Source organism: Strigops habroptila, chromosome 4, assembly GCF_004027225.2.
Source record: "Strigops habroptila isolate Jane chromosome 4, bStrHab1.2.pri, whole genome shotgun sequence".
Classification (NCBI taxonomy): Eukaryota; Metazoa; Chordata; class Aves; order Psittaciformes; family Psittacidae; genus Strigops; species Strigops habroptila.
This window is the reverse complement of record NC_046358.1, coordinates 69581190-69605927: the sequence shown is the minus strand read 5'-3', so window position 1 is coordinate 69605927 and position 24738 is coordinate 69581190. Positions and strand designations below refer to the sequence as shown.

The following is a 24738-nucleotide window of genomic DNA, read 5'->3' as shown; positions in this document are numbered from 1 at the left end:
CGCTGTGTCTGTTCTGGGGATGTGGGACCGTAGGGGTGCGCAGGGCTGACGACACCCCCTGACTACTGCTGTCCCCCGCAGGGGTGGGGGGACCCTCCGTGTGCCACAGTCCCGTCCCCAGCCCCTCACACCCATGTCCCACGGGCACCGATGGGTTTGGGGATGCAGGCTGCCCCCTGGCCCACAGCCTCGGTGGCTCCCGGCGCACCTCAAAACCCTATTCCAGGGCCACTAGGGTCCTTGCACCATTTTGGGGCCAGAAAGGGACATTTTGGACAAAGGAGGGAGCGGAGGCGGCGGTTGGTGCAGCAGTTCCTTCCCGGCCGGTACAAAGGCAAAACAAACCGAAAGCGTGTCCGTGCCCGTGCCCGTGTCCGCGTCCATGCCGGTGCCCCGGGGCCATGTAGGCAGCCGGTGCGGCAGCGGGGACGGCCACAGAGCCCCGTCCCGCGCCAGGTCCCCGTGGTCACCCCAGCCCCGTGCCCGTGCTGGGCTCATCCCCTGTCCCTCCGCTTGCCGCCGGCGTCGGGCGATGGCTTTCCAGCTGGAGGAGTGCTGGCGCTGGCAGCGTGTCCCAAGTGCCACCTCCCACCTTCACTCCGTGCTGCCGGTGGCCCCGCGGTGGCTCAGAGCTGGCGCCGGTCCCCTGGATGTGCCATCCCAGCCGGATGGGTCACTCCTCAGCGTCGATGTCACCCCACCAACCCCACACAAACCGGGGTGCAGCGGGGTCCCCAAGGCGAGGAGGGACCGGGAGAGCCCAGAGGCGGGATCTGGCCGCGTTGAAGCCATATGGAGGAGCCAAGAGGGGGCTGTCACTTGTCACCGTCCCCCCGGGTACCCCAGAGCCTGCTGTAGCACAAGACTGAAGCAAGCGAGCATGCGAGGGCAGCGGGCGCGCGCAGAGAAACATCCTATTTACCAGGAGAAAGCGCCGGGCACCCCAAGTGCAGGGCCGGGGGCTCGGGGGGACACGCAGCACGAGGGGGGGGTGGCTCGGTGACCCGCTCTGGGAATGCGAGGGGACCCATCCAGCCTCCACCACCACCCGTGGGTGCCAAAAATAAGCATCCTCCTCTCGCCCATCCCTGGGAGCATCCTTTGGTCCCCAGGAGCATCCTTGGTGGCAGGGCCATGCGCCCGCTTGGTGCTGGGGCAGAGGGGGAGCAGGATGCGGCCAGGGGGGGTCACCCCACCGTTGTCTTCCCACTTTGGGTTTCCATGATATCCATTCGTCTGTCCAGAAGGAATTGGCAGGACACTGGGTGGAGGACGGGCGATGTCAGCAGTGTGGGGGGAATTTACAGGTTGCCTGGGGAGGCTCTGGCGAGGGGTGACGCTGTCCCCATGTCCCCCCAGAGCCCTGTGTCCCTCGGGGTGTCGATGCGGGGGGTGTCCAGGGTCTGTTGTATTTGACAGTGTCTTTTGCATCCCCAAACAGATGGAAAGAAAAGGGGGTGGGTGATGTCAGACGGGGCAGCAGCGGGAGCGGGGCGGCCGGGGCCAGCACTACTCGATCACCATGCAGCACGGGAGGTGCTGGGAGAAGTACTTGAAGAGCTCTGGGGTGGCGCCAGGGCAGTTGGTGAGCTCCAGCTCCTCCAGATCCTGCAGCTGCACCAGCCCCGACAGCCCCGTGGTGGTCAGCAAGGGGCAGCCTGGAAGGGGACAATGTGCACTGTCACCCCCAAAACACCAGCACCCAAATAAACCAGCACCCCAACAAACCCGGCACCCCAAGAGCCCAGTTGTGGACCCATCCCCAGGGAGGATGCCTGGGAGGATGCTGGCTGTCCCCCAAGCTGACCCAAGGGCTGTCCTTGTCCCCACATCTAGTGTCTCCCCAGCCCCACGGGGTCCTGGCCACCCCATTCCCAGGGGAGCAAGGGGAAGGATCTCACCAGCCAGCGAGAGGAGGCGCAGGCTGCCCATGCTCAGGAGATGCTTCAGGCCAAAATCCTGCACCTGGAAAAGAAAATAGAGTGGGAATGGGGGGGACAAGTGGCAGGGACAAATGGGGGGTGCCCACCATGGGGGCTCAGCGTTGCCGGGGTAGGATGCTGGGTGCTGGGGCAGGGAGCCTGAGCAGAGTGCAGGATGCTGGGGCAGGGGGTAAGGAGCTGGGTGCTGGAGCTGAGTCCTGCTCAGCTCACAGGAGCACCCCACTTCCAAGCACCAAGTCACAGGGGCTCCAGCTGGTGCAGGGCACCCACCCTGAGCTCATGGCCTGCCCCCAGGCCAGTGCCAGCCACTCTGCCCTCCCCACCATGCCAGCCAGGACGGGCACAGCCGTGTCCGCCACCTACCTGGCAGCACCAGCGCAGGTAGAGGCTCCGCAGGGACGACATGGTGGACAGGTAGCTGAGGCCGGTGTCGGTGATCCGCACGCACCTTATGGGACACAGGGTGACAGGGCTGGTTGGGAGCAGGGCACCCATGGGCGTCCCCAGACCATGGCCCCCACGCTGCACCCATTGCTTCCAGCACAGCTCAGCATGGCTTGGCATGGCTCAGCATGATGCAGCATGGCACGGCATGGTATGGCATGGCTTGACATGGCACAGCATGGCATGGCATGGCTCAGCATGATGCAGCATGGCATGGCATGGCTTGACATGGCACAGCATGGCAAAGGTTGGCACAGCACAGCACAGCTCAGCACAGCCCCATACCTGTCGAGCACCAGCTCCTCTAGCTTGTGCAGGTCGCAGGCGATGTACTCCAGGGCCATGTCAGTGATACGAGGGCACCAGGAGAGGTCGAGGCTGCGCAGCTTCCGCAGGTTCTCGGCCACCAGCTCCACGCCATCATCTGTCACCTTGGAGCAGCCCGAGAGGCTGAGGACGCTCAGGTTGGGCAGGCTGTGGACCATGTTGACCACGCCGTGGTTGGTGATCTCCCAGCAGGAGTTGAGGCGCAGGGTGTGGGTGGTGTAGCCTTGCTTGGCGGTGAAGTAGGCGAGCGCCGTGTCGGTGACGTGGTAGGCTTGCAGGTTGAGCTCAGTGAGGTTGGGCAGGAGCTGCGAGATGGCGGCGATGGCGTCGTCGGCCACGTTGATGCAGTCGCTGACACTCAGCGCCGTGATGCGGGCGTTGAGGCTGGACCACAGCCCGGCCTCTGTGAAGTCGTTGCAGCCCGACAGCTCCAGCCGCACCACACCTTGCATCTGCTCCAGCATCACCTGCGAGGGGCAGAGCGTCAGGGCACGCTGGGCACTGCTGTCACCCTGCGCAGCCCTGGCTCCCTTTGAGCTCTTCCCACCGCCCCCAGCCTTGACTGGGTCCAGCCTTTGCTCTGGGATTGCCCTGGTGTCAGAGCAGTGCCCTGCTCTAGGACATGGAGGGTTGGACTAAATGACCTTTGAAGGTCCCTTCCAACCCAAACTATTCTATGATTCTATGATTCTATGAGTCTATGAGTCCATGATTCTATGATTCTATGAGTCTATGAGTCCATGATTCTATGATTCTATGCCAGCATTGATGGGGAATGGGAGGGGACAGGCAGGGACCCCTGGCCATGGCTCCTGCTTTGTACCAGGCACTGTAGGCAGGGGCAGGATTAATCCCACTTCCAGCAGGGGCACTGCTTGGGTAGGATGTGGCCACGGAGCAGCTGGTGCTGTGTTAGGCCATGGCACAGGGCAAGGAACCTCGGTGGGGACATTGCCTGGCTCTGTGCAGGACCATGAGCTGCCCCATCTCCATCTGACCCACAGCCCCCTGCCCACATGACCCCCCCACAGCCAGCCAGCAGGGATGTCCCTGTCTCCAGTATCCTGCTCATCGTCCACCGCCACATCTGCCACCCAACAGTATGGCCACCTCACCTGGCTTTGCTTTCCCAGCAGCATGTGCAGGAAGCATCAGCAGGCAGCAGGGATGAACCCTCCCTGAGAGCATCCTCACCCCCTGTCTGTGACCACAGCACAGGCTGCAGCCCACCCCACTGTCCTGACCACATGCAGGGACTCCCAATGCTGCCTGTCTGCAATGCTGCTGTGGATGGGATGGCCATGACACCTTCCTGCTCCTTGCCTGTGGCTGGTGAAAGTTCTGTCCCCGCGTGTGTCCCCAGGGCCACTGGAAGGACCCACCATCGCCACATCTCAGCCACTCTGGTCACCACACTGGGGTCACCTACCTCCAACCCTGCGTCCGTGATGGTTGACCTCTTAAGGCTCATGGACTTGACCCCCTTCTTGGAGAGGGGGTAGTTGTCAATGAACTCACAAATGTCCAGGTCAGAGACACCCACGAGGCAGAAGCCATCGAAGCCGCGGACAGCGAAGCCCTGCAGGCTGACAAACTCCTTCTCGCCACCAGGCAGGACGTTGTAGAGCTCTTTGGTGTGCAGGACGGGTGTCAAGCCCACCCAGAACTTGGGCTGGTAGAGCACCCGCCGCCATGCCTTGCACACCTGAGCCAGCACGCACTTCTCGCACGCCGAAAAGTACCAGAACAAGCGGTTGAGGATCTTCTCGTCCACTGCCAGCTGCCTCTCCGAGAGCGAGCCGGGCAGCCGCTCTGGAGAGGGCTGCTCCGAGCCTTCGCTTGTGTTCAGTCCCACCAAGGAAGCACCGGGAGGGGAGGAGACGCCGGCCAGAGTGGCCAAAGAGAGCGGGGAGGCCAGGCTGGGGATGGGCAGGTCGCTGCGGTGCGCTAAGGCCGGGCTGAGGATGGCAGGCACAGAGGAAGGCTGGCACAGGCGGTTTTTGACAGCGGGGGTGCCTTTGGTGATGCTGGCGGAGCCGAGGCCGTTGGGTTGCGTGGGGATCTTCACCAGTCCATTGCGGGGCAAACATGGGGGCTTGGTGTCACCGTTTCTCGGGTTCGACATCTTCCACAGGTCTCTCTGCAACACAGGGGTGAGGGCTGAGAGGCTGCTGGTCTGGCAGGGAGAGCAGGCAGGAAGAGTGGGCAGGGCTGGGGGACATCATGGCACCAATGGGGAGGGAGACCCTGGAGGTCTCTGTGCAGGATGACACAGGGGACCAGACAGTGCAGGGCTGCTGGGCACGGAGTGGGGTCCTCCAGGGGGCTGCGTGGCCCTGGTGTCCCCCATGATAGGGGTGGATGGGGATTTATCCCTGGACATTCCCATACCTCTCAGAGCCCATACCTGCCCAGAGGGGCAGGATCATAGAATCATGGAATAGTTTGAGTTGGAGGGACCTTAAGGCTCATCCATTTCCAACCCCCTGACACAGGCAGGGACACCTTCCACTAGAGCAGGTTGCTCCAAGCCCCTGTGTCCAACCTGGCCTTGAACACTGCCAGGGATGGGGCAGCCACAGCTTCCCTGGGCAACCTGTGTCAGTGCCTCAGCACCCTCACAGGGAAGAGCTTCTGCCTAAGAGCTCATCTCAATCTCCCCTCTGTCAGGTTAAAGCCATTCCCCCTTGGCCTGTCCCTACAGGCCCTTGTCCAAAGCCCCTCTCCAGGTTCCTTGCAGCCCCTTCAGGCACTGGGAGCTGCTCTAAGGTCTCCCCTTAAGGAGCCTTCTCTTCTCCAGGCTGAACAAGCCCAGCTCTCTCAGCCTGGCTCCAGAGCAGAGCTGCTCATCCTCTGATCATTTCTGTGGAGGGCAGAGCAGGCAATGGTAGTGGCAGAGCTGCCCATGCTCACTGTGCCAGCCAGGCACTGGGCAGTGAGCCTGTGCTGGCCGTAGCACTGCTGAGCCTGCAGCAGCCGGGCGGCTCCAGCAAACCAGGCCAATAAATATTGCAGTGGCAGTGCCCAGCTTCCAGCGCCCCCCGCACCCACCATCCATTATTCAACACATTGCCCTCTATAAATACAGAGGTGAATAATTGATGGGGGCTTGGTCCTCCCTCCTACCCCAGCTGGTGCCTGGGGAAGAGCTGGAGCCCAGCAAAGTGGCTTCCAGCCCAGGGACCAGGAGACAGGAGCACGGTCCCCAAGTCCCAAGGGATGGCTGGCACATCATCCGGATGTGGCTAATGAGACTTGAGGACCCCCTCCATTGCAGCTCCCCCCCAGAACAAGATAAAAGTGAGATTATAGTTTTAACCACTTGATCTGGGATGGAGATGGCCAGGCCCTGATGGAGGGGCACCAAGGGAGGAATGTCGCAGCCGGTGAAGCTCATAGCCCAGGTCCATGGGCTCTCTGGATGCTCCATTCAGCCTGGGGGGTGGCTCCTAAGTGGGGTGCAGCCTAGATCCCTGATGACCCCAGCACATTGCTTTCACCCTCACAGCACTCTCACAGCCCTGCTGGGTCAGCCAGGGAGGGGACCAGGCACCCAAAAGGCACTGTGGAATTTCTGGCACAGCCAGAAAACCCCATGGGATGTGTGGGACACAACATCTCCTGGGGACATCAGGATAGGGCTGTGGGACAGGGCTGGTGGGAGCTGCTGAAGCCTCTCCATTGGTGTGAGCGGCAGACAGCCCAGCCTGGTGGCCTCTGGGGATGAGCCCGGCCCTGTGCAGACAGTCTGGCGCCACTCCCCACTCGGATGCAGCCTCTGCTGCCTTCACTCACGCTGCCCAACAGAAGAGCTGGGCCTCTGATGCTTGGACATGTGTTAAAGTCTCTTGAAAGCAGGAGAAGAGGAGGGGAAAGAAGGAAGAAACTTAAAACCAGCAGCTCAGTGCTTGGCAGCAATTAGGGAAGAAAACAGAACATGCACCAGGGTGTCTAACACAGCCACACAGCACAAATCCAAACAGATAATTACCAGGCGGCACAGGAAGGCTGTCACTCCAGCATGGAGCCCACAGCCAGAGCCATTCAGCATGCTGGTTGAACCCATGGGAGAGGGCAGGTAGGGGCAGCCCGGGGCCTCGGGAGCCCAAGGGGACACTCATGGGAGGAGACAGATGCTGACAAGTTGCCGGTCTGAAATGCAGCCAGTGGGAGGTGTTGGCAATGGTTCCAACCAGCTCAGACCTTGGCTGGTCCCTGAGGCCAGGCTCAGGGGGTGCTGAGTGGATGCAGCAGCTTTCCCAGTCCTGCCTTGGAAAGTTGAGCCAGGTCCCCCCGCCCCAGGCACTGGGGCTGCCTGTCTGGCTCACAGAAACCCTCAACTGTGAGTGAGCTGGGAAGTCACTTCAAATAGAAAGACAGACAGGGATTCAGGGCTTCTGGGCACAGGCAGGCTCCAACCAGTGGTGGGAGGCCAGGCAAGGCTGTACATGGCCAGGGAAATGGGCAGGCAAGGTTCTGGGGGTTCCTACTACCCCAAAACGAGCAGAGGGGGAGGACCACAGCCTGCAGAAGGTGGTCTGAGAGAAGGTGGAGAGTGGGTCTAGTAACCACTCCTCTTTTTCTGGCACCATGGGGCAGTGCTGGGATCTGCCTTCAACTGCTGCACAAAAGCCCCTGCCCTGCGGCCCCAGGTTCCTGCACCCTGGGGCTGAGGCCACATCACTCCAATGTAAAAAGTGCAAGTACCACATCCCATGGAAATCAGAGCTGCTCTATGCTGAGATGCCCAGCACACAACCTGCCCTGCCCCAGGACCTCCCTCCAACCCCCTGAGATAGCAGACGGAGAGGGAAATACAAAACTGTCTGCCTTGGAGGTGTCAGTACAGAGCCAATCTGATGTTCAAGCAGTTCCATGAGCACCTCCATATGCTTTTCGGTCACCCCAAAGCTGCAGGTGAGCAGAGGTTTGGCCTTTCTTCCTCTTCTCGTCATCTCTCTGTTTGCAGGTTGCATGACTGGGCCAACCACAACATTGTCAGGAGAGGTCAGCACTTGGTACAACCATCTTTACTCTGGGATCCCACAGGAAGGACGCAGCTTTGCAAGCCCCCCAGATACCCTCTGCAGCTCTCACAGGCCACAGCTCATGGGGGAAGCACCACTGCCAGCAGTGGAGTGCCAGCTCCCAATCCACAGTGGGAGGAACCCTGACAAAAGCAAAGGGCAAAGTCTTTTAGTCTTTTAAATTCACTCCAGGGTGCACATTTCACAGAAAACGTCATTGCCACAGAAGTCACTCCATTCATAAGGGTTTTGTCATCCACAATGAGCAATGGTGCAGTGGTGGGGGGCGGATTTGACGCAGGAAGAGAGAAGAAAGAAGAGGGTCAAAGAGCCTGTCACTACAAACATTACACAGACAATGAAGATGCTGGGAAGAATAGGATGAAAGCTGCCAGGAAGACAGTGCTTGTCCAAGCTGTTGGAAAGTTTACCGTCTCTGTGTAGTGTTGAAGAGGAACGAAGGCCTCAAGAGAGAGGCAGGATAATCAGTCACCCTGTTAGTGCCACCTCTGCGTGGGTGTTCGCTGGGAGACCCTGGGCTGTGGCAGATGAGACTGGCTTGTCAGAGCGTATGACCCGGTATGCCCTGCTGGCCTGGTAGACCGGTTCAGCACCATTGCCAGCGGCCGGGCCGCGTTCAGCACCGCGGACAGCGGCCGAGTTCAGCACGCGGACAGCGGCCCGGAGGGGCCTCGGGGCCGCGTCACCCTACGAGGGGGCACCCCGAGAACGTGTCCCTGCGGGACCCCTCCGCCTCAGCGGCCCCCTGCGAGGATCCGCCATTCCCCACCAGGTGCCTGTGAGGATCCACCATAGTCCCACCAGTTCCCAGTGAGATCCTTGCTATGGCCCCAGAAGGTCCCCACAGTCCCCTCTCTTGCTGCAAAGCCTTGTTATTGCCCTGCCAGAATCCAAGCCTGCGGCAAGATTCTTTCTGTAGAGCCACTGCTTCACTGACAGAGCTGCTCGGCAGCAAGCAACCATCGCTCACGGCTTCCTGCACACACGCACACACACACGTATATATATATTCACACACAAACACACACACAATCACCCTGTCAGAGCCTCAGGAGCTGGTGGATGCACCTGATGTGAGCCTTGGTGTTCAGCTGCACACATACATGCACACATCCACACACAAACAGAGAGAAGCGCATGCACGCACACACACACAGAGGGTTGCATCAGCTGAATTCATTAGCCCATCTATTTTTACTAATGCAGCAAATCAAGTTGCTCAACAGGCAGAGAAAACACACCCGAGATGTGGTGCTGTGGCAGAGCACACAGCCAAGGCTTTTGTCCAGCACTCTTGGGGGGAACAGCTTCCCAGGACTCCCTTAGCTCTACGCAACATCCCAACTAGCAGCAATGCCAGGCAGGGTCTTGCTTTGGAGGCCTGAACCTGCAGGCCAAAGTGCATGGTAGTAATAAAGACATCCCACTACAAAGATTGCCTTCCCCAGCAGTGCTCAGTGGGGTGGGAGCTGCCTCCTGCTCTGATCCATCAGGTCAGACTACTGCCTGTGCTGTGAGCAGTGGGTGTATGACCGCTGGCCTCCAAGGCCAGGTCACCTCAGAGGGCTTGGATCACTCCAGGAATTTGAAGGAACTACAGAAGGCCCTGAGTAGCCACTAGCTCCCCTGGAGATGGAGGGGCAGCAGGTGTATTTGGGAAGGGAGAAGCTGTACCTGTGTGTGCAGAGGTGGATCTGCACTCCAGGTCTCAGCACTCACACAAGTCAGCTGGGAGAGAGGCTCAGAACACAGCCCCAGACTCAGTGCTGCCTATTTGCCCACTGCACAAGCCAGAAATTCATGGTGGGGAAAGACCTTGCTGCTCCGTGTGGCCCTGGAGACCTGCCATTTGTGTGATGGGAGCAGGGAAACTCCTTCCCGAGAAAACCCTGAGAACTCCTTGGGAGTCTGGAGGGCTGAGAGCAGCTTTCCTGCTCCCTTGTTGGCTCCCAATAACACCAAAAAGGGTATCCCACCTTGCAGTGGGCAAAGAGGCTGGGAAAACAACTGGTTTGAGTCCCATTCCTGTCGGATGCTGCTCTCATTTGGTGGGCTGGCTGATGAATCCATTGTGGGGTCTCAGGCAGCTCATGGCCAGGCAGTGGAGCTGTCACGACCAGGCAACCCCAGCACTGCTCTGCCCCAGGTCCCACAGCTTTCTTAACAGCAAGACCTGGACACAGGCTCTGTGGAGCCAGTCTTGTGCCCAGGGAGCCAGGCAAATGCTGGCTGAGGTGCCCAAGCCAAGCTCTGCTCCGGTCCCCACCACATTCTGTTTGGCCGACAGAACAGCTCATGTCCAGGAACATTGGGAGATGCAGCTCCTGCACCCAAGTCCTCAGCATGGGAAGCTGTAGGGTGGAGGCGGAGCTCCAGCCCCCCAGACCTGCCCAGGCAAAACTTCCTCACAACAGGCAGTGGGTTCCCCTCCAGCTGCCACAAGCCCTTCCTGCAGCAGCATTTGTCTTCTCTCCTAAGACCCAAATCTCCCAAGACATCAAGCTCTGACCTCCCTCCCTATCCCGGGCAGCCCCACGTCCCGTCGGGAGGAACCCCCTGCCCAAGAGGCGTACAGGGTGACCAGACCAGGGCAGAGTTGGACCTCAGCCTCCTCTGGAGGTCCTGCCTATCAGCACCATGGGAGGATGCTTGTGCTTCAGCCAAACTTTGCCTGGTTCCCCACCAACCGAGGCCAGGGGAAAAGGGAACAGCTCTTCTTGTGCCAGCTCCCGCCCAGTCTGGCCTCCCCTTGCTACAAGCCCAGCCAGAGCTCAACCGACAGCACTGAGTGTGTTACAGCCCTTCTCTTTGCCCCTCTTGGGCCCAGGAAAAGGGTAAACAAAAATGCAAGATCCCACAAGGAGAAAGAAGACCATGGCCCATGGCTGCCCCTGAGCCCCCTCTCCCCAGGACGCAGGTGTCCCCTTGGGCACTGCTGGGACTTGAGCCTCTTCTTCAACCCCCTTCATCCCTCCAGAGAAGCCAACAGCCATGCAAGCAGCAATGCCCTCTGCCCTGGGGCTCAGGAGTGTGGCCAGGAGCCGGGGTTGGGGCAAGGTGGGCAAGCACTTGCCCAGCATGGAGCCAGCAGCACCAGGCTCATGGGATGCTGGGGCCTACAGAGCTCCTTGCTGCAGGGAGCTGTGAGTGCTAAATGCCAACACAGGCTCCGAAAAGCCGTTAGCGGCACCATGGAAGCAAAGGCAAGAGCCTGATCCTGCTCCCCCAGCCAGGAGCTGGGCACGGGTCACAACTCCAACAGGAAGAAAGCCTGGAGAAAGGGCTTCTGATGCCCCGAGCCCTCAGCACTGCTGGCTGTGGAGCACCCAGAACAAATGTGGACAGTCCCCGTGCTGGGTGGGCAGAGGCTGGCTGGGATGCTGCTGAGGGAGTCCTGCACGCCCGCGGGCTCAATGCTTCTCCCTCCCACACCATCGACACCCACTTGCATCCCAAATCCCTTATTCCCTTCTCTGGGCACTGTTCCATCTGCACAGGCAGCAGTGGGGAGCAACAGGCCATGGCTTGGAGACGGCTTGGGAAACTGAAGTATGGGAATGGTGCCGTGGTTTTGCCATGGAGCTGTCAGAGGCTGAGCCAGGCATAGCTCAAATCTGCAGAGCATGAAGGCAGGATCCAGCCCCTCAACTCAAAGTGATCCCACACCAGCCACCCTTCTCCTGGCTGGAGCGTGGCCACATCCCCATGGGATGGTCGACATGGAGGTGACCCCACCGGAGGGGACAAGGGGATCATTTCTTTCCGTCTGCCATCCCGCATGTGTCACATGGCCCAAGAGAGGGTCCCTCCATCCCAGGAGCAGGATCTGGGGAAGCAGGAGGTTCCCAGTGCTGGGGATGTTCATCCTGCTGCTCCCCACTGCCATGGAGCTGCTGGCATGGGGAGGGGAGCAGGCCTGGCGGATGATGAGGGATCGATGTGGGGGAAGCCAGCTCGGGGAAAAATAGATATCTAGCTCATTAAAAATGGATGCTCAAACGAGTCCTCCCCACTCCAAAGCCACCTCCCTCCCTCTTCCTGGTAGCCAGAGTGAAATCAGCACCCAGCTTTCAGAGGAGGGGAGATGCCAGCATGGCACAGCGCTTGCTCTGCGCCTGCTGCTCCCACCCTGCTGTGTGCCAAGACCCTCTGGGTGCTGGGGAGGGGGTCCAAGAGCTCCTGCACCCCAGGCGGGGGGTGGTTATGGAGCAGGACCTCTGCCCAGAGCATTTCTGCTGCAGGGACTACCACACTCCAGCCTTTACTGCCTGGGCACTGCCACATCCCACCAGCACTGGTGGATGCCAAAGAGCCAGAGGTGCCCTGGCCTGGTTCTCCATGGCGCCCATGGAAACCATGGGAGTCTCTCCTGGGTGCTGCCACAATGCCGTGCCTCATTTTCCACCATCTATGCCTGGCTCAGCCTGCCCCAGCTCTTCCATGGGTTCAGCCTACCTGGCCCCCAGCCCCAGCTGGCCTCACTCACAGACTCCTCCATTTGTCCCCATACACTCCCCTGCTCAAACAACCTGCCCTGATCCCTTGCCCCCATCCCAGCTGCTGAGGTGTCCCCAGCCCCACACTGGGCTTTGTGGACCCCACTGTGGGGCTCAGCCCCGTTGGCCCCATCCCAGCCAGGACCTTCCCCTTCCTCCATCCCATGGGCCTGGGGACGGGGGTGGCTGCCCCTGTGTCCCCTCCCCGGCCTGTGTCACCCTGCACTCAAGAAAAGCCCCACCAAGGTGCTGGGGGGCAGCTCTGGGGTCCCATGGTGCCACCAAGGAGGACAAGGGGCAGTTTGGAGTCTGGCGGGGGGGCAGCAGCAACCCCACACCCAGGTGACCCGGTCCGCACAGCGATGTCCCCCCACACCCCCATCCCAAAGCGTCCCCCGGTACCCACACGGCCCCCCCCGCCGTTACCCACCCGGTGATGCCCGGCCATACGGGGGGGCGGGGGGGCATCACCTTAACCCCCCACTCCTCAGCATCCCCCTGGTCCCCAAACCAGGGCGCGGGGGGGTGGATGCAGCATCACTGAGGGGGGGTCATAACGACCACCATCCTCGGTTGAGCTACAGGGAGGCGGTGGGAGCTGCGGGGGGGGGGGGGGGGCGCTACCGGACCGGGAGCCCCGGGGCCGGGCCGGCTCCGCCGCCGTTATATAACGAGGCTCCATGATGCGGGATGCGGCGGCGGGGGGTGGATGCGGTGTCGGTGCTGGTTTCAGCAGCACCTGCACCGGCTTTGTGTTGTGAAGGGTTTTCCCGGGCGGCTCTTACCTCCAGCACCGTCTCCCGCAGCTCATGCCATGCCTTGTGCCCGTCCTCTTTCGGTAGCAGGAAAAAAAATACCGGGAAGAAAACCTGGAAAAATTCCCCCCCTCCAAATCCCCGCTGGAAAAGGGGCCGGATCCTGCCCGGCCCCCGCCCCAGCCCCGCTGAACAACAGGAAAAATAAGCGGGGAGGGGGGTGGGAGTGGGATGGGGCCGGATCCGGATCCGGGGGGGATGGAGAAGGGGGGTCCCTCCTGCCCGCCAGCCCGGGGAGCCGGAGCTGCACACGCACACGCGCGATTCACACACGCACACGCGTGTCAGCAGCGGAGGCTGTTAAAGAGACACGGTCGTCGGGAGCGGTAATGGATCGAGGTGGGATGGCACCGGCACCAGGAGCGGCGAGGTGAGGGTGCGGGACACGGCCGCCGGGGGAGAGATGCGGGGGGGTGCAGGCAGGGCTGGGCTGGCAGCGGGGTGTGCAGGCAGGGGGAGAGGGTGGGGGTGGGAATACAGGGGTGGGATGATGGGGGGGATGGAGGGAGGGATGGATGGATGGAGGCTGGGATGAAGGGATGGGAGGATGGAGGGAAGAATGGATAGATGGGAAAGTGATAAGTGATGGAGGAGCAACGGAGAAATGGAAGGATGGAGGAGGGATGAAGGGATGAAGGGAGGAAGGTCTGCTGGAAGGGTGGATGGAGCAATGGAGGAATGGAGGGATGAATGGAGGGATGAGGGGTGGAAGGAGAGATGGAGGTCCGAGCGGAGGGGTGGCTGGAGGGATGGAGGGGTGGCTAGCAGGCTGGATGGACAGACGGATGCTTGCTCTGGCTCTCTCCCCAGCAGGGCGCTGGCAGCCGGAGATCCTGGTGCAGACCCCTCGCCCCGGCGGCCGGCTCCGGCCCTGCTGGCAGCCCCCGGGGCACAGCGGGGACGGTCGCTGCAGCTCCAGCACCCCGGGGTGCTGCGGGCACGCAGGGAATGGGGGGGCTTCAGCTGACCAGGCCACGGCTGGCAGCAGGACCCGCAGCTGGGGGATGCCCCATTGCTGTCCCCCCATTCTCCCCCAGCTCAGCACCCACCCAGCACCCCCAGGCCGAGGCCCAGCTTCACCACTGCTCCCCAGACTGGAGGGGACCGGTTAGCTGCCACATTTAGCCCTTTCCCCTGCCCCTGGGGAGGCTGATGGAGCTGCCTGGATCCGGCGCCTGGCTCCTGCCTCCATTATTTATAAGGCAGGTCGGGTTTCGCACTGGCAGCCGGGAGGTACCTTGGGGGAGGAGACTGGGCACATACACACACACTCAAAGTCACTCACTCCCTGCCTAATGGGTGACCAATGCAGATAAAAGTGCCCACTGGTGACTGCGGGGACATGAGGGTCAGTGGCCTCATCCTGGTGTTGCATCTTCTCCCATCGCCTGAGGAACTGGAGGTCCTTCGCCTTGTGAGCCCTTGTCCCCCCCAGTGGGGTGTCCCAAGGCAATTGCCAGTCCAAGAGCAGCAGGTGGTGGTCCAGCTTCCAGAGTGATCCCAGGTACAGGGAGACAGCCGGGTTCAGGAGGGTCCTTGTTGTCCTCTTGGTCCTGGCACAGCCCTGTTGTCAGTAACTCCTGCCAGCTCCAGGCACAAGGCAGGCATGTTGGGGTGGCTCCATGTCCTGGGGACATTTTCATACCAAGAAGGTTCACAGCTGCTGGTGGAGCCCCTGGGCAGGGGGATTCTTCATGCATGTGTTCCAAGTGGAGGGACACAGCTGGGTGGGGGTACCCACATCATGGGGTATTTAGTGGGGTGTCCCAGCTCACCCTGCAACCACTGGCAACCCTGTGCTGTGGCAGACCTGGCCCCTTGAGCCTCCCTTGTCCGTGGGGTCTGTCCCTCCTGGCTACCAACAGGGTGGTGGCCGATGTCCCCACATTCAGGCTGGGTCAGCAGCCAAGAGCCAAGCAACACCACTGCTCCACAACTCATCTTTATGCAGACTGCCAGCACCCCACTGGCCCTTCAGCAGCCCCACCGCCCTGGGAGTGCTGACGGGTCTCACCCCACACTCCCATCAGAGCCCCATGGCGACGGGACCCTGGGCCGAGCATCACCCGTCCATCAGGGGCCCAGGAGTGCGGAAGCTGGACCGCAGTGCGCCGGGGAGGGGGCTGTCGCCGCGGCAACCGCCGTCGCCTAGCGCCGGCTGTCTCCCGGTAACCCGTCGCCTAGCAATGGGGGATTTCACAGCTCGGGATGAAGAGTTGAAAGTTATTTTTAGCCCGGGCTGTGAATCAATAGGCAGCTCCATTCGCCGCCCCGCAGGATGCACGGGCGGGGCCTTGCTATAGTGGTGGCAGGGGTCTGCCATGGGGACCGCATGGCCTGGGGTCTGCCATCGAGACCGCATGGCCTGGCCAGCCTGGGGTCACCACCCTGGCACAGCCCCACCCGGGACACCCAAGGCTCAGCCTCTCTGGGCCCCCCCAGTGCCCTCTACAGGGCTCGGACCCCCTGGACCTCCCCCACCAAGGATCTGACACCCCCCAGGCCTCATGCAGGGGAGGGTGGGTGAGGGCAGGGGACCAAGTGGACCATTGCCTTGCTGTTGGGACCCTCACCTCACTGTGGAGGTTCTCTTTCAGCTGTGAGGACCCTCATCCAACTGCTGGAGGCCTCATCCTGCCATGGGGACCTGCTCCCACTAGTGTGGTCCCCCACTAGTCCACAAGGGATGTGGACATCCCTTGCCATGGGGACACCCTCCTTGCCACGGGAATCCTCTTTATGCTGTGGGGACCCTTGCCTTGACATGTGAACTCCCTCTTGCCCATTGCACCCTTGCCCTGCCACAGGGACCCCCATCTTGCCATGGGAACCCCCACCTTGCCATGGGGACTCCCTCCTTGCCATTGACATCTTTGCTGTGGGGACCCTTGCCCTGACATATGGACACCCTCTTTGCCTTGGGGACTACTGCCTTGCCATGGGGACCCCATCCTTGCTGTGTCACAGGGACCCTCACCCCATGCTTCCCTTCCTGACAGGCTCCCTGAGCTCCTCCAGCCTCTCCAGGGCTCATGCCTGCCCTCAGGAACACCAGCCTGGGAGTCCGGATGACCAAGGGCAGCAGGGGGGGATGGAGTCTGCTCAGCACCCAGGTTCCATGGGGAAGGGCTGGGAGTATCCCAGCATGACCCTGGTGTTGAGTTGGGCATTGAGGTGAGCTCCTCAGCTATTTTTGAACGATGAGGTGGGTGCCTAGCACAGCTGCATCTCCTTTGGGTGCTCAGCTGAGCACCCACGCAGCTGTGGGAGGCCAGGTAGCAAGATGTAGAGGCTGGGGAACCCCAAAAAGGGGGCTCCCAGCCTCTGAGCAGCTCCTCCCGAGTCCCCTTTCTGCATTTCCAGGAGGGTTTTTGCCTCTGGACCTTGCCCTTCCTGTCACCCACCCACAGCACAGGAGCACCCAGGGCCCCTTGGTCCCCACTGGTGGGAGATACCCCATCCTGGAGCACCCGTTCAATGCTGGGGGCCCAGCACAAGGCAGAGCTGGAGCTGCCAGAGCGAGTCCAGAGGAGACCATAGGAATGGCCAGGGCGGGAAGGTCTCTCCTGTGGATGAAGGCCAGGAGAGGTGGGGTGGGTGAGCCCTGAGAAGACATTCTGGAGCCCGTCAGCGTGTGAGGGGCTGGTAGGGATGATGGAGATGGGAGAAGGGTGACAGCTTTAGGCTGGAAGAGAATGGATTTAGGCTGGATATAAAGCAAGAACACGGGGTACGGGGGAACTGCCTCCTTGCCTGGGGGAAATGTCCGTGCCAAGGGCAGGGCTTCGACCAGGGGATCCGTGAAAGTCCTATTGGATTAGTCCATCCCCTGCCCCGCGGCGGGACGTGGGTCCCACCACAGACACTCCATCACCCGGAGACCCCCGGAGTGCCCAGCCCGGGGGGGTCCCGGCTGGGGGCGGCGGCCGGAGCAGCCGCAGTGCCCGTGGTCACAAGAGGGCACTGCGAGCTCGAGCGTCCCGGGGACCGGACCGGGGAGGGACCGGTGACCGGAGCGCCCCAGGACCTGCTGCCGGATCCCCTGCACCCTGTTCGGGCAGGTCCCGGGGGGCAGCTGGTCCCCGGCCCCGCAGCCCTCCCTGTGGCGGCGGGGACAAGGGGACACGGACAAGGGGGCACGGGGTAGTAGCTCCGGTGAAGCCCGGAGATGCTCTGCCCCACGGGGGGGGCCTTGTCCGGTCCCAGCCCAGTCCCAGCTCAAGTGGCTGCTCCTAGGGGGCTCCGGCCCCCCCAAGGCCGTGCCCGAGGGCAGGGGTGGCCCGGGGGGTACACGCCAGGGGTGGCCACGGTGGCTTTGTCCAGCTGGGGCCGAGGTTCTTCCCAAAACACTCGGTTAAGGTGGGTAGGGGGTTTCCTCCCCCTCCCCGGGCTGGGGGAGGTGGGTCACGGGTGCAAAGTCACCCAGGGGTGCTGCCGTGGGGCTGGGGCAGATTCACCGCCGTGTGTCCATGGGGACACCGGGGTCCAGCCTGCGAATGGCCGAGTCCCACCTCCCCTCACGCTGGGGTGTCCCAAGGGAAACCCCCCCCGAGGGGCCCCACGGGGCTGGGGCATCAGTCTGGGTGAAGTCCTTGCCTGGGGACACCAGCGCCTGGTGCCACCCCACTGCGGTGCCACTTCGCCTATGGGGACCCGGCAGGGGCTGTGGGGGGGGTCCCTGTTTCCCACGCCAGGCCCGGAGCCCACCCGGCCCCGCTTCCACAGGGATCCGGCCCCGGACCACATCCCCTGGTGCCGGGGTCACTGTGACCCGCAGCCGGGCCCTCGCAGCCCGCCACCCTCGGCAGACCCCCAGTACAAGACTCAGTGGGCACAGAGCCCCCCACCCCGACTCCTCAGCACCCCGAACCGCCCACCCGACCCGCTCCACCTTAACCCGCAGCCCCTCCGGCCCCTCATTTTCCACGGATTCCAGCAGCCTGACTTGCTTCAGCATCAGCCCATGGCGGGAGGGCCGAGAATCCCTCTCTCCCGCCTGGCCCCCTCCCCTTACCCCCCTTCTCCTCTTTCTTTCCACTCTCCAAATTTACAATCCCTCATTTCCATTCTGCTCCACCCTCTCGCCAGGACTTTGTTCCCGGCCTGTATCATCCCATCCCAATTGTTCCCTGTTTATTTCAAACGTTTTGGCGGGCTGTCACTGGATGGACACTTAATTAATTGTGGGGCTGGCGCAATAGCGGCTGGGGGGTGTGTGTGATAAAATTGGGGGGGTTGGAAGTGCGGGTTCGGGTGTGCGGAGCCCCCCATTCCAGACCCACGCCATGTGCCGCTATGGCCCCGGTTAAGGGTGTCCCCGTGGGGAGGGGTGTGCTGCTGCTGGGGGGAGGGTGTATGGAGGTTGGGGGGTGTATAAGTCTTGGGGTGCACACTTCTAGGGGCGCACAAACCAGGGGGCTGAATTTTGGGGGGTGTAGCCTGTGGTGTGCATAAGTCAGGGTTCGTACAGGTTTGGGGTGTACATAGCCTGAGGTGTGCATAGCTTGGAGTGTGTATAATTCAGGGTGTGCATAGTTGGGCTGTGCATAGCTTGAGGTGTGAACAGCCTGGAGTTCCTGTTGCCTGGGGCGTGCATAACTGGGGGTGTACATAACTTGGGGTGTCATGGCCTGGGGTATACGTAGCCTGAGATGTGTGTAGCCTGGGGCATGCATAAGTTGGGGCGCATATGGCCTGGGCTGTACATAGCTTGGGGTGCACATAACTGGGGGTGTGCACAGTTGGGGTGTCGATAGTTGGGCTGTATATATCCTGGGGTGCCTGTATGCTGGGGTCTGCATGACCTGGGGTGTGTGCAGTTGGGCTGTTACACCCCGGGGAGCACCGCGCAGCCCCAGCCCTGCCCCGAGGCTCAGCCCCGGCCCTCCCCCGCCGGTGTGTCCCCCGCGATCTCCGGAGCCGCGGGGGGGTCCGGGGATGCCGGTGCGGGCGCTGCCGGTGCCCCCGGCGGCGGGTGCGGGGGGAGATGGGGGGGAGATGGGAGATGTCGGCCCCGCCCCGCCGCCGCCATTGGCGGAAAGTTCGGGGCGCGGCGCGGGGTGTCGGCCCCGCTGCCCGCTCCCCGCCCGCGGCCGGTGCGGGCAGCGCGGGCAGGGCCGGGCCGCCGCGGGGCCGCCGCGGCAGCGGCCATGTGGGCGCTGCGGGCGCTGTGCCTGGCCGGGCTGGGCGCGGCGCTCGGCGGCGCCTCGGCGGATCCGTGCAGCTGGAGGGGCAGGTAGGGACTGGCACCGGCACACGCGGGTCCCCGGCTCAGCACCCCCCTCCAAACCCCGCTGCCCGGCTCCCAGGCCTCCCCCGGGAGCACCCCCTCTGTGCAGAGGCTGCCACCGCCTCCTGCATCCGTGGGGCAGGGTTGCGATGGGACCTGCTCCTGCCTCAGTTTCCCCATCCCGGGGATGTACGGGGTCCGGGCCCGCTTCACCGGGAACCCTTCCCACAGGCCCTTCCCTCGTGAATCCCAGCCCCGCGGCCCCTGGGGCCCCTCGGCAGGGCCCGGAGCGCCGCCGGCCGCGATGGGGAAGGGGCCGAGCTCCGGAACAAAGGGCCGGGGTTGCCGCAAGCCCCACGCGGGACCGTGGGAAGCACAGGGGGACACAAGACCCGGCAGCACTGTGGCCGGGACAAAGCAGCCCCACGGTTGCCTCCGCTCCCCCGGGCCAGGCTTTCCCGCTTGTCTCTCCCCGCCCCAAATATTCAACAGGCAGGACGTGGCTTCGGACACCGATTCCACGCGAGCCCGAATCCCACGGGGGGGGTGGTAACCCCCCAGCTCCCACTGGGGATCCCCCAAAGTTGGGGGGTGCAAGGAACAGGCGACCCTAAGGCCGTGGGTCCTGCGGCTTCGGAGGCTGGGAAGTCCACTCTGGGTGCAAGGGGGGGGGGTGTGCTGCTGCGGCCCCCCCAGCACCTACCCAGGGGATTGGTGGGGTCGAGCACCCCCAAATGATACACTTGCACCCCGTGGCATCGAGGGTTTGGTGCTATTCCTGCCTGTGTTCATCCTGCACAGCTCCATGGGGTGCTTGGGGGAAATGGGCTGGGAAGGTCCCCATCACCTGGGGGGACGGGCTGGGGGTCCCCATGAGCCGGCGTGTCCCGGTGACGGGGGTGCTATGCCTCGCAGCGGGCTGTTGCAGGAGGCGGGCAGCGTGGAGCAGCTCTCCCTGCCCTGCGCCGAGGGCTCTCTGGAATGGCTGTACCCCACGGGGGCCCTTCGCCTGCGCCTGGCCCCTCGCCTGCCCCCCGCCACCGCCGCTGCCACGGGCGGGAGCCCCCAGCACATCACCGCCTGTGTCAAACCTGCTGGCACCTTCCGGGGGGCTCAGCTCTACCTGGAGCGGGACGGGGTGCTGGAGCTGCTGCTGCCCGAGGCGCCGCGGCCCCGCGTGCGCTGCTTCAGCTGGGCGCCCCAGGAGAAGGTGGCCCTGTTCCTGCAGGCCACCCCCCACCGCGACATCAGCCGCCGCATCGCTGCCTTCCGCTACGAGCTGCGGGGGGACTGGCTGGCCCGCCCCGCGCTGCCCGCCACCAGCCTCACCGGGGAGGGTGAGTGTCCTGCACCCCGGCTCAGCCTGCCCCATCTTCCCTTGCCCCGGTGTGCGGAGGGAATGGTCACCGGTGGCAGGTGGTGACGGGCTGTGCTTGGCCATTGCAGGGGCGTGCCGGCCGTGCAACGACACCGAGATCCTGATGGCCATTTGCACTAGTGACTTTGGTGAGTGCAGCCCCCGCCGGGGGCTGGGAGCCCACAGGAGGGGAGGAAATTCAAACTGGGGGCCAGAGCCCCCCAGGCGGCCCTGGCCTGCCCTGCACGGGCATCAGTAAAGAGGCTGCTGTGGGATGGGGGTGGGAACAGGGATGGGGATGAGGACAGAGATTGGAACAGGCATAGAGATGGAGGTGAATGGGGACACAGAAGACTATGGGGATTGGGACAAGGATGGCGACACGGGTAGGGATGGATGGCGATGGGAATGGAGGGAATGAGGACAGGGATGGGGATGGGCATGGTGGGAACGAGGCTAGGGTTGGGGATGGTGATAGAGATAGGAATGGGGACAGGGAAGGCTATGGGATATGGGACAAGGATGGGGGTGGATGGCGATGGGAATGGTGGGAATGAGGATGGTGATGGGAATGGTGGGAATGAGGCTAGGGAAGAGGATGGGAATGGAGATGGGAATGGGGACAGGGAAGGCTATGGGGATTGGGACAAGGATGGGGGTGGATGGGGATGGGGATGGTGATGGGAATGGTGGGAATGATGGGAACAGGTATGGAGATGGAGATAGAGATGGGGATAGGGAAGGCTACGGGGATGGGGACAGGGATGGGGATGGGAAAGGCTATGGGGATGATGACAAGGATGGGGACAGGGATGGGGATAAGCTCAGGGCCATGCTGACACCCCTCCCCGCCTTCCCCCCACAGTGATCCGCGGCAGCATCCGGAGCGTCTCCAACGATGTGGAGCTGCAGGAATCCATCATCGGGGTGAGCGCCGCGCGCATCCACCGCCAGAAGTTCCCCCTGTTCCAGGCGGGGGGGCGGCCGGCGGGCAGCATCCGCACCCCGCTGCGCTGCGGCGTCAGGCCGGGCCCCGGCACCTTCCTCTTCACGGGGTGGCTGCACTTCGGCGAGGCCTGGCTGAGCTGCGCGCCCCGGTACCGGGACTTCCAGCGCATCTACCAGGGGGCACAGCGCGCACGCCAGAACCCCTGCGAGTTCCCCATGGACTGAGCGGCTCGGGGCGGGGGGACAGCCCAGCCCCACGGGTGCTGCGGGGTCCTGCAGGCAGCGAGAGCATCCCTGGGGTTGGATGGTGCCTGGAGAGAGGGGCAGTGATTTGGTCCTTGCCGTGCAGCCGGGCTCCAGCAGCACCCACCGATGGGCTGGGGGTGTCCTGGGAAAATCCTGCTGGAAGGGAAGGGGTTTTCCCAGGGACCTGCCCGGGTGAGGGGTGCCGTGGTGTGGGGCAGGGGGTTGGGGGCTCCCAGGGGACCGGGGTGCTGCAGGCTCAGGGGGTGCTGTGCGTGCAGCACGATGGGGGTGGCTGTTGTCCCCCCCGGGAGGGCACGGTGATGGGTGGCCATGGCAGTGGGTGCCATAGTGGGGTGTGGAAGGGCCAGGAGGTGATTTGTAATGTCAGGGGTGGAAGTGGGAGCAGGATGGCAGCGAGCCTTGCCCTGGCCCTGCCTGCAGCGGGGGGAATGGGCAGGGGCCATGGAGTGGATGCTGAGGAAGAGGAGTGAGGCTGAAGGAAGTGAGGGGATGGCGAGGGGGTAGGAAGGCTGGTGCAGGACCAAAGCACCGATGCAGGAAGGTGCCATAGGAGTGGGGAGAGGTTGGGACAGGCCGGGACATGCTGCCCATCCTGCCACCGTGGCCTCGCAGCGGCTGCCGGGTCATCCCGGTGGGTCACAGTGTGCCGGACGGGGGGAGTGTTTTGGCCATGGGGGTGGGGGGCATTGTATGTGCACTACAGTGATAACGATACCAAATGTGTGACTTTTTTGATAAACTAAGCTGTCTTTGTAGAGCATGTGTGTGAGACTCCTTGGTTTGTAGGCAGCTGAGCGGGATGGTCACCAGCGAGCCCGTGCCTCCCCATGTGCCAGCTCCAGCCACTGACCCTGCCCTGGAAACACTACTACTCTTTATATATCTCTCTACATAAAGTGATACATTGCTGTTTCTAAATGCTGCATCCCTGGGATGGGTCATTTTGAGGTTCCTCTTTCTGGGTATTGGCAGTGGGCCCATGCCGGGGGTTGACTAGCCATTGTCAGGGCTGATTCTCGTCAAAGCCACTGGCCACAAGGCCTCGCGGTGCTGGACTACATCGTGCTGGTGTCCCAGCCCCACCACTGCCCCCCTCCATGGGCTCCTGTGGGCTGTGTGTGGTGGTGTGGAGGGGGACAGGACCCCAGCAGTGATGGGGCACAGGAACCCCAGCCAGGACCTTTCCTCCACATCAGTGATGCCCGTAGGAGCTCAGTGCTGGAAAAGCTCAGCCCCTGAGCAGCCAGAGCAGAGCTGCTCCAGCCCTCGCAGCATCTCCGTGGCCTCCTCTGGACTCGCTCCAACAGCTCCACGTCCCTCTTGTGTTGTTGCCCCAGAGCTGGATCAGGACTGCAGGGGGGGTCTCCCCAGAGCGCAGCAGAGGGGGAGAATCCCTCCCTCGACCTGCTGCTCATGCTCTGGGGATGCAGCCCAGCACACGGGGGGTTCTGGGCTCAAGTGCACATTGAAGCCGGGTCACGGAAGCTTCTCAGTGACCAACACCCCCAAGTCCTTCTCCTTGGGGCTGCTCCATCCAGTCTCCCCCAGCCTGTGTTTGTGCTTGGGATTGCCACAGCCCATGTGCAGGAGACCTTGCACTTGGCCTGGTTGGACTTCATTTGATGCCCTTGCTGTCTACAATGCACTTTGCCTTGCCAAGAAACCATTTCCAATGAGTGCTGTGGGCTTTGGAATTCAAATATATACATATAAATGTGTGTGTGTGTATAAAATGATCTGCTTGTGATATGATCCTGCCCGTGAGCTGGTGGCGGGTTTGATATGCAACACATGTTTTCCCCAGAGAAGAATTTGATGCTTATTTTATGCTTTCCTGCTAAAGGGCTGGTGCTCATTTTGGGGCCAGGCTGGGCCCGAGGGCAGGATCCATCCCTGGGGGAGTCCGATGCTCCACGCCCGGCTCTTGAGGATGCCAGAATCCCCCCGGATTTTGGCAACAGGCAGGAACTGAGCAAGGCAGTGGGAAGGGGGAAGGATGGGAAACCCAGTGGAGGAGGAGGGAAAATGGGGATGGAAAAGCAATAAATGAGGTGCAAAGGGAATTGTGCTGCCCACAGCATCCTCCGCACACATCGAGGGTAAATCACGGCTGCTCCGACCCCACCGCAATCCTGCGCATTCCTCTCAGCTGAAGAACAGGATTTAATGCGCCGAGCATCCGGCGGCATCTGCCCAGCACCAGAATCTCTTGTTTTGCTTCAAATCTGTTTATTTGGCCAGAGCAGTTTGTTCTGCTGCTGCGGAAAGGGCTGTTCTGTGCCTCGCTCACCGCTGTGGGGGGTTCGGGCTGTTTTCGGTGCCCTCTGCCCTGGGTCAGATTGGGTTGGCTGCTCTTGCTTCCTGCGGCTGGGCTCCAGCCAGGGCACAAGCGCTTCCTATGGGCCCATCCCACAGGGAATCCAGGAAGCCAGTGCCTCAGTTTCGCTACTGTAGGATGGGGATAACAGCCTTTCCCTGCTGCTCAGGGCTGCCATGGCAGCATCCAGCATCCCACAGCCCCATCATCCCCATCTCCCCAGGGCCAGTTATCTGAGCAATTCCCTGAAAGCAGAGTCCAGCCCTGGCCAAGCCAAATTCCTGTCCAGCCTCTTGGCCACGGAGGGTAAAAACACAATGAGCCAAACTCCATCCCAGTTAATATTTCCTCAGCAGGATGGAAAATGTGGTGGGGTGAGGGGGGAGAGCTGGGGACCATGTTGTGACAGGGTCTGCTTTGGGAGGCCAGACCAGCTTTGGGAGCTGGGGGGCTCTGGGGGGCAGTGGAGCTCAGCTGGGCTCGGTGAGGGTGGTGACGATGGCGAAGGTCTGCAGGCAGCACAGGGAAGGGTCCCCCTGAGGTGCTC

At 62.4% G+C, this 24738-nt stretch overlaps 2 protein-coding genes across 3 annotated transcripts; one reads left to right on the top strand and one right to left on the bottom strand.

Moving 5' to 3' along the window:
• Positions 1-299: 299 nt before the first annotated feature.
• Positions 300-14419, bottom strand: FBXL16 (F-box and leucine rich repeat protein 16). Its single transcript, XM_030482124.2, has 6 exons — positions 13044-14419; positions 4144-4854; positions 2673-3181; positions 2307-2391; positions 1902-1965; positions 300-1658 (listed from the first exon to the last, which is right to left on the bottom strand). The coding sequence occupies exons 2-6, from the start codon at positions 4837-4839 to the stop codon at positions 1510-1512; spliced, it is 1503 nt and encodes a 500-aa protein (XP_030337984.1). The 5' UTR covers positions 4840-4854; positions 13044-14419; the 3' UTR covers positions 300-1509.
• On the top strand, positions 14419-23149 carry METRN (meteorin, glial cell differentiation regulator). 2 transcript variants are annotated; one of them, XM_030482148.2, is made up of 4 exons: positions 18465-19308; positions 20218-20639; positions 20749-20808; positions 21525-23149. In XM_030482148.2, the coding sequence occupies exons 1-4, from the start codon at positions 19223-19225 to the stop codon at positions 21830-21832; spliced, it is 876 nt and encodes a 291-aa protein (XP_030338008.1). In that variant the 5' UTR covers positions 18465-19222; the 3' UTR covers positions 21833-23149. The 2 variants fall into 2 exon arrangements, with proteins under 2 accessions (XP_030338006.1, XP_030338008.1); XM_030482146.2 differs by having other exon boundaries at positions 14419-20639.
• Positions 23150-24738: the final 1589 nt, after the last annotated feature.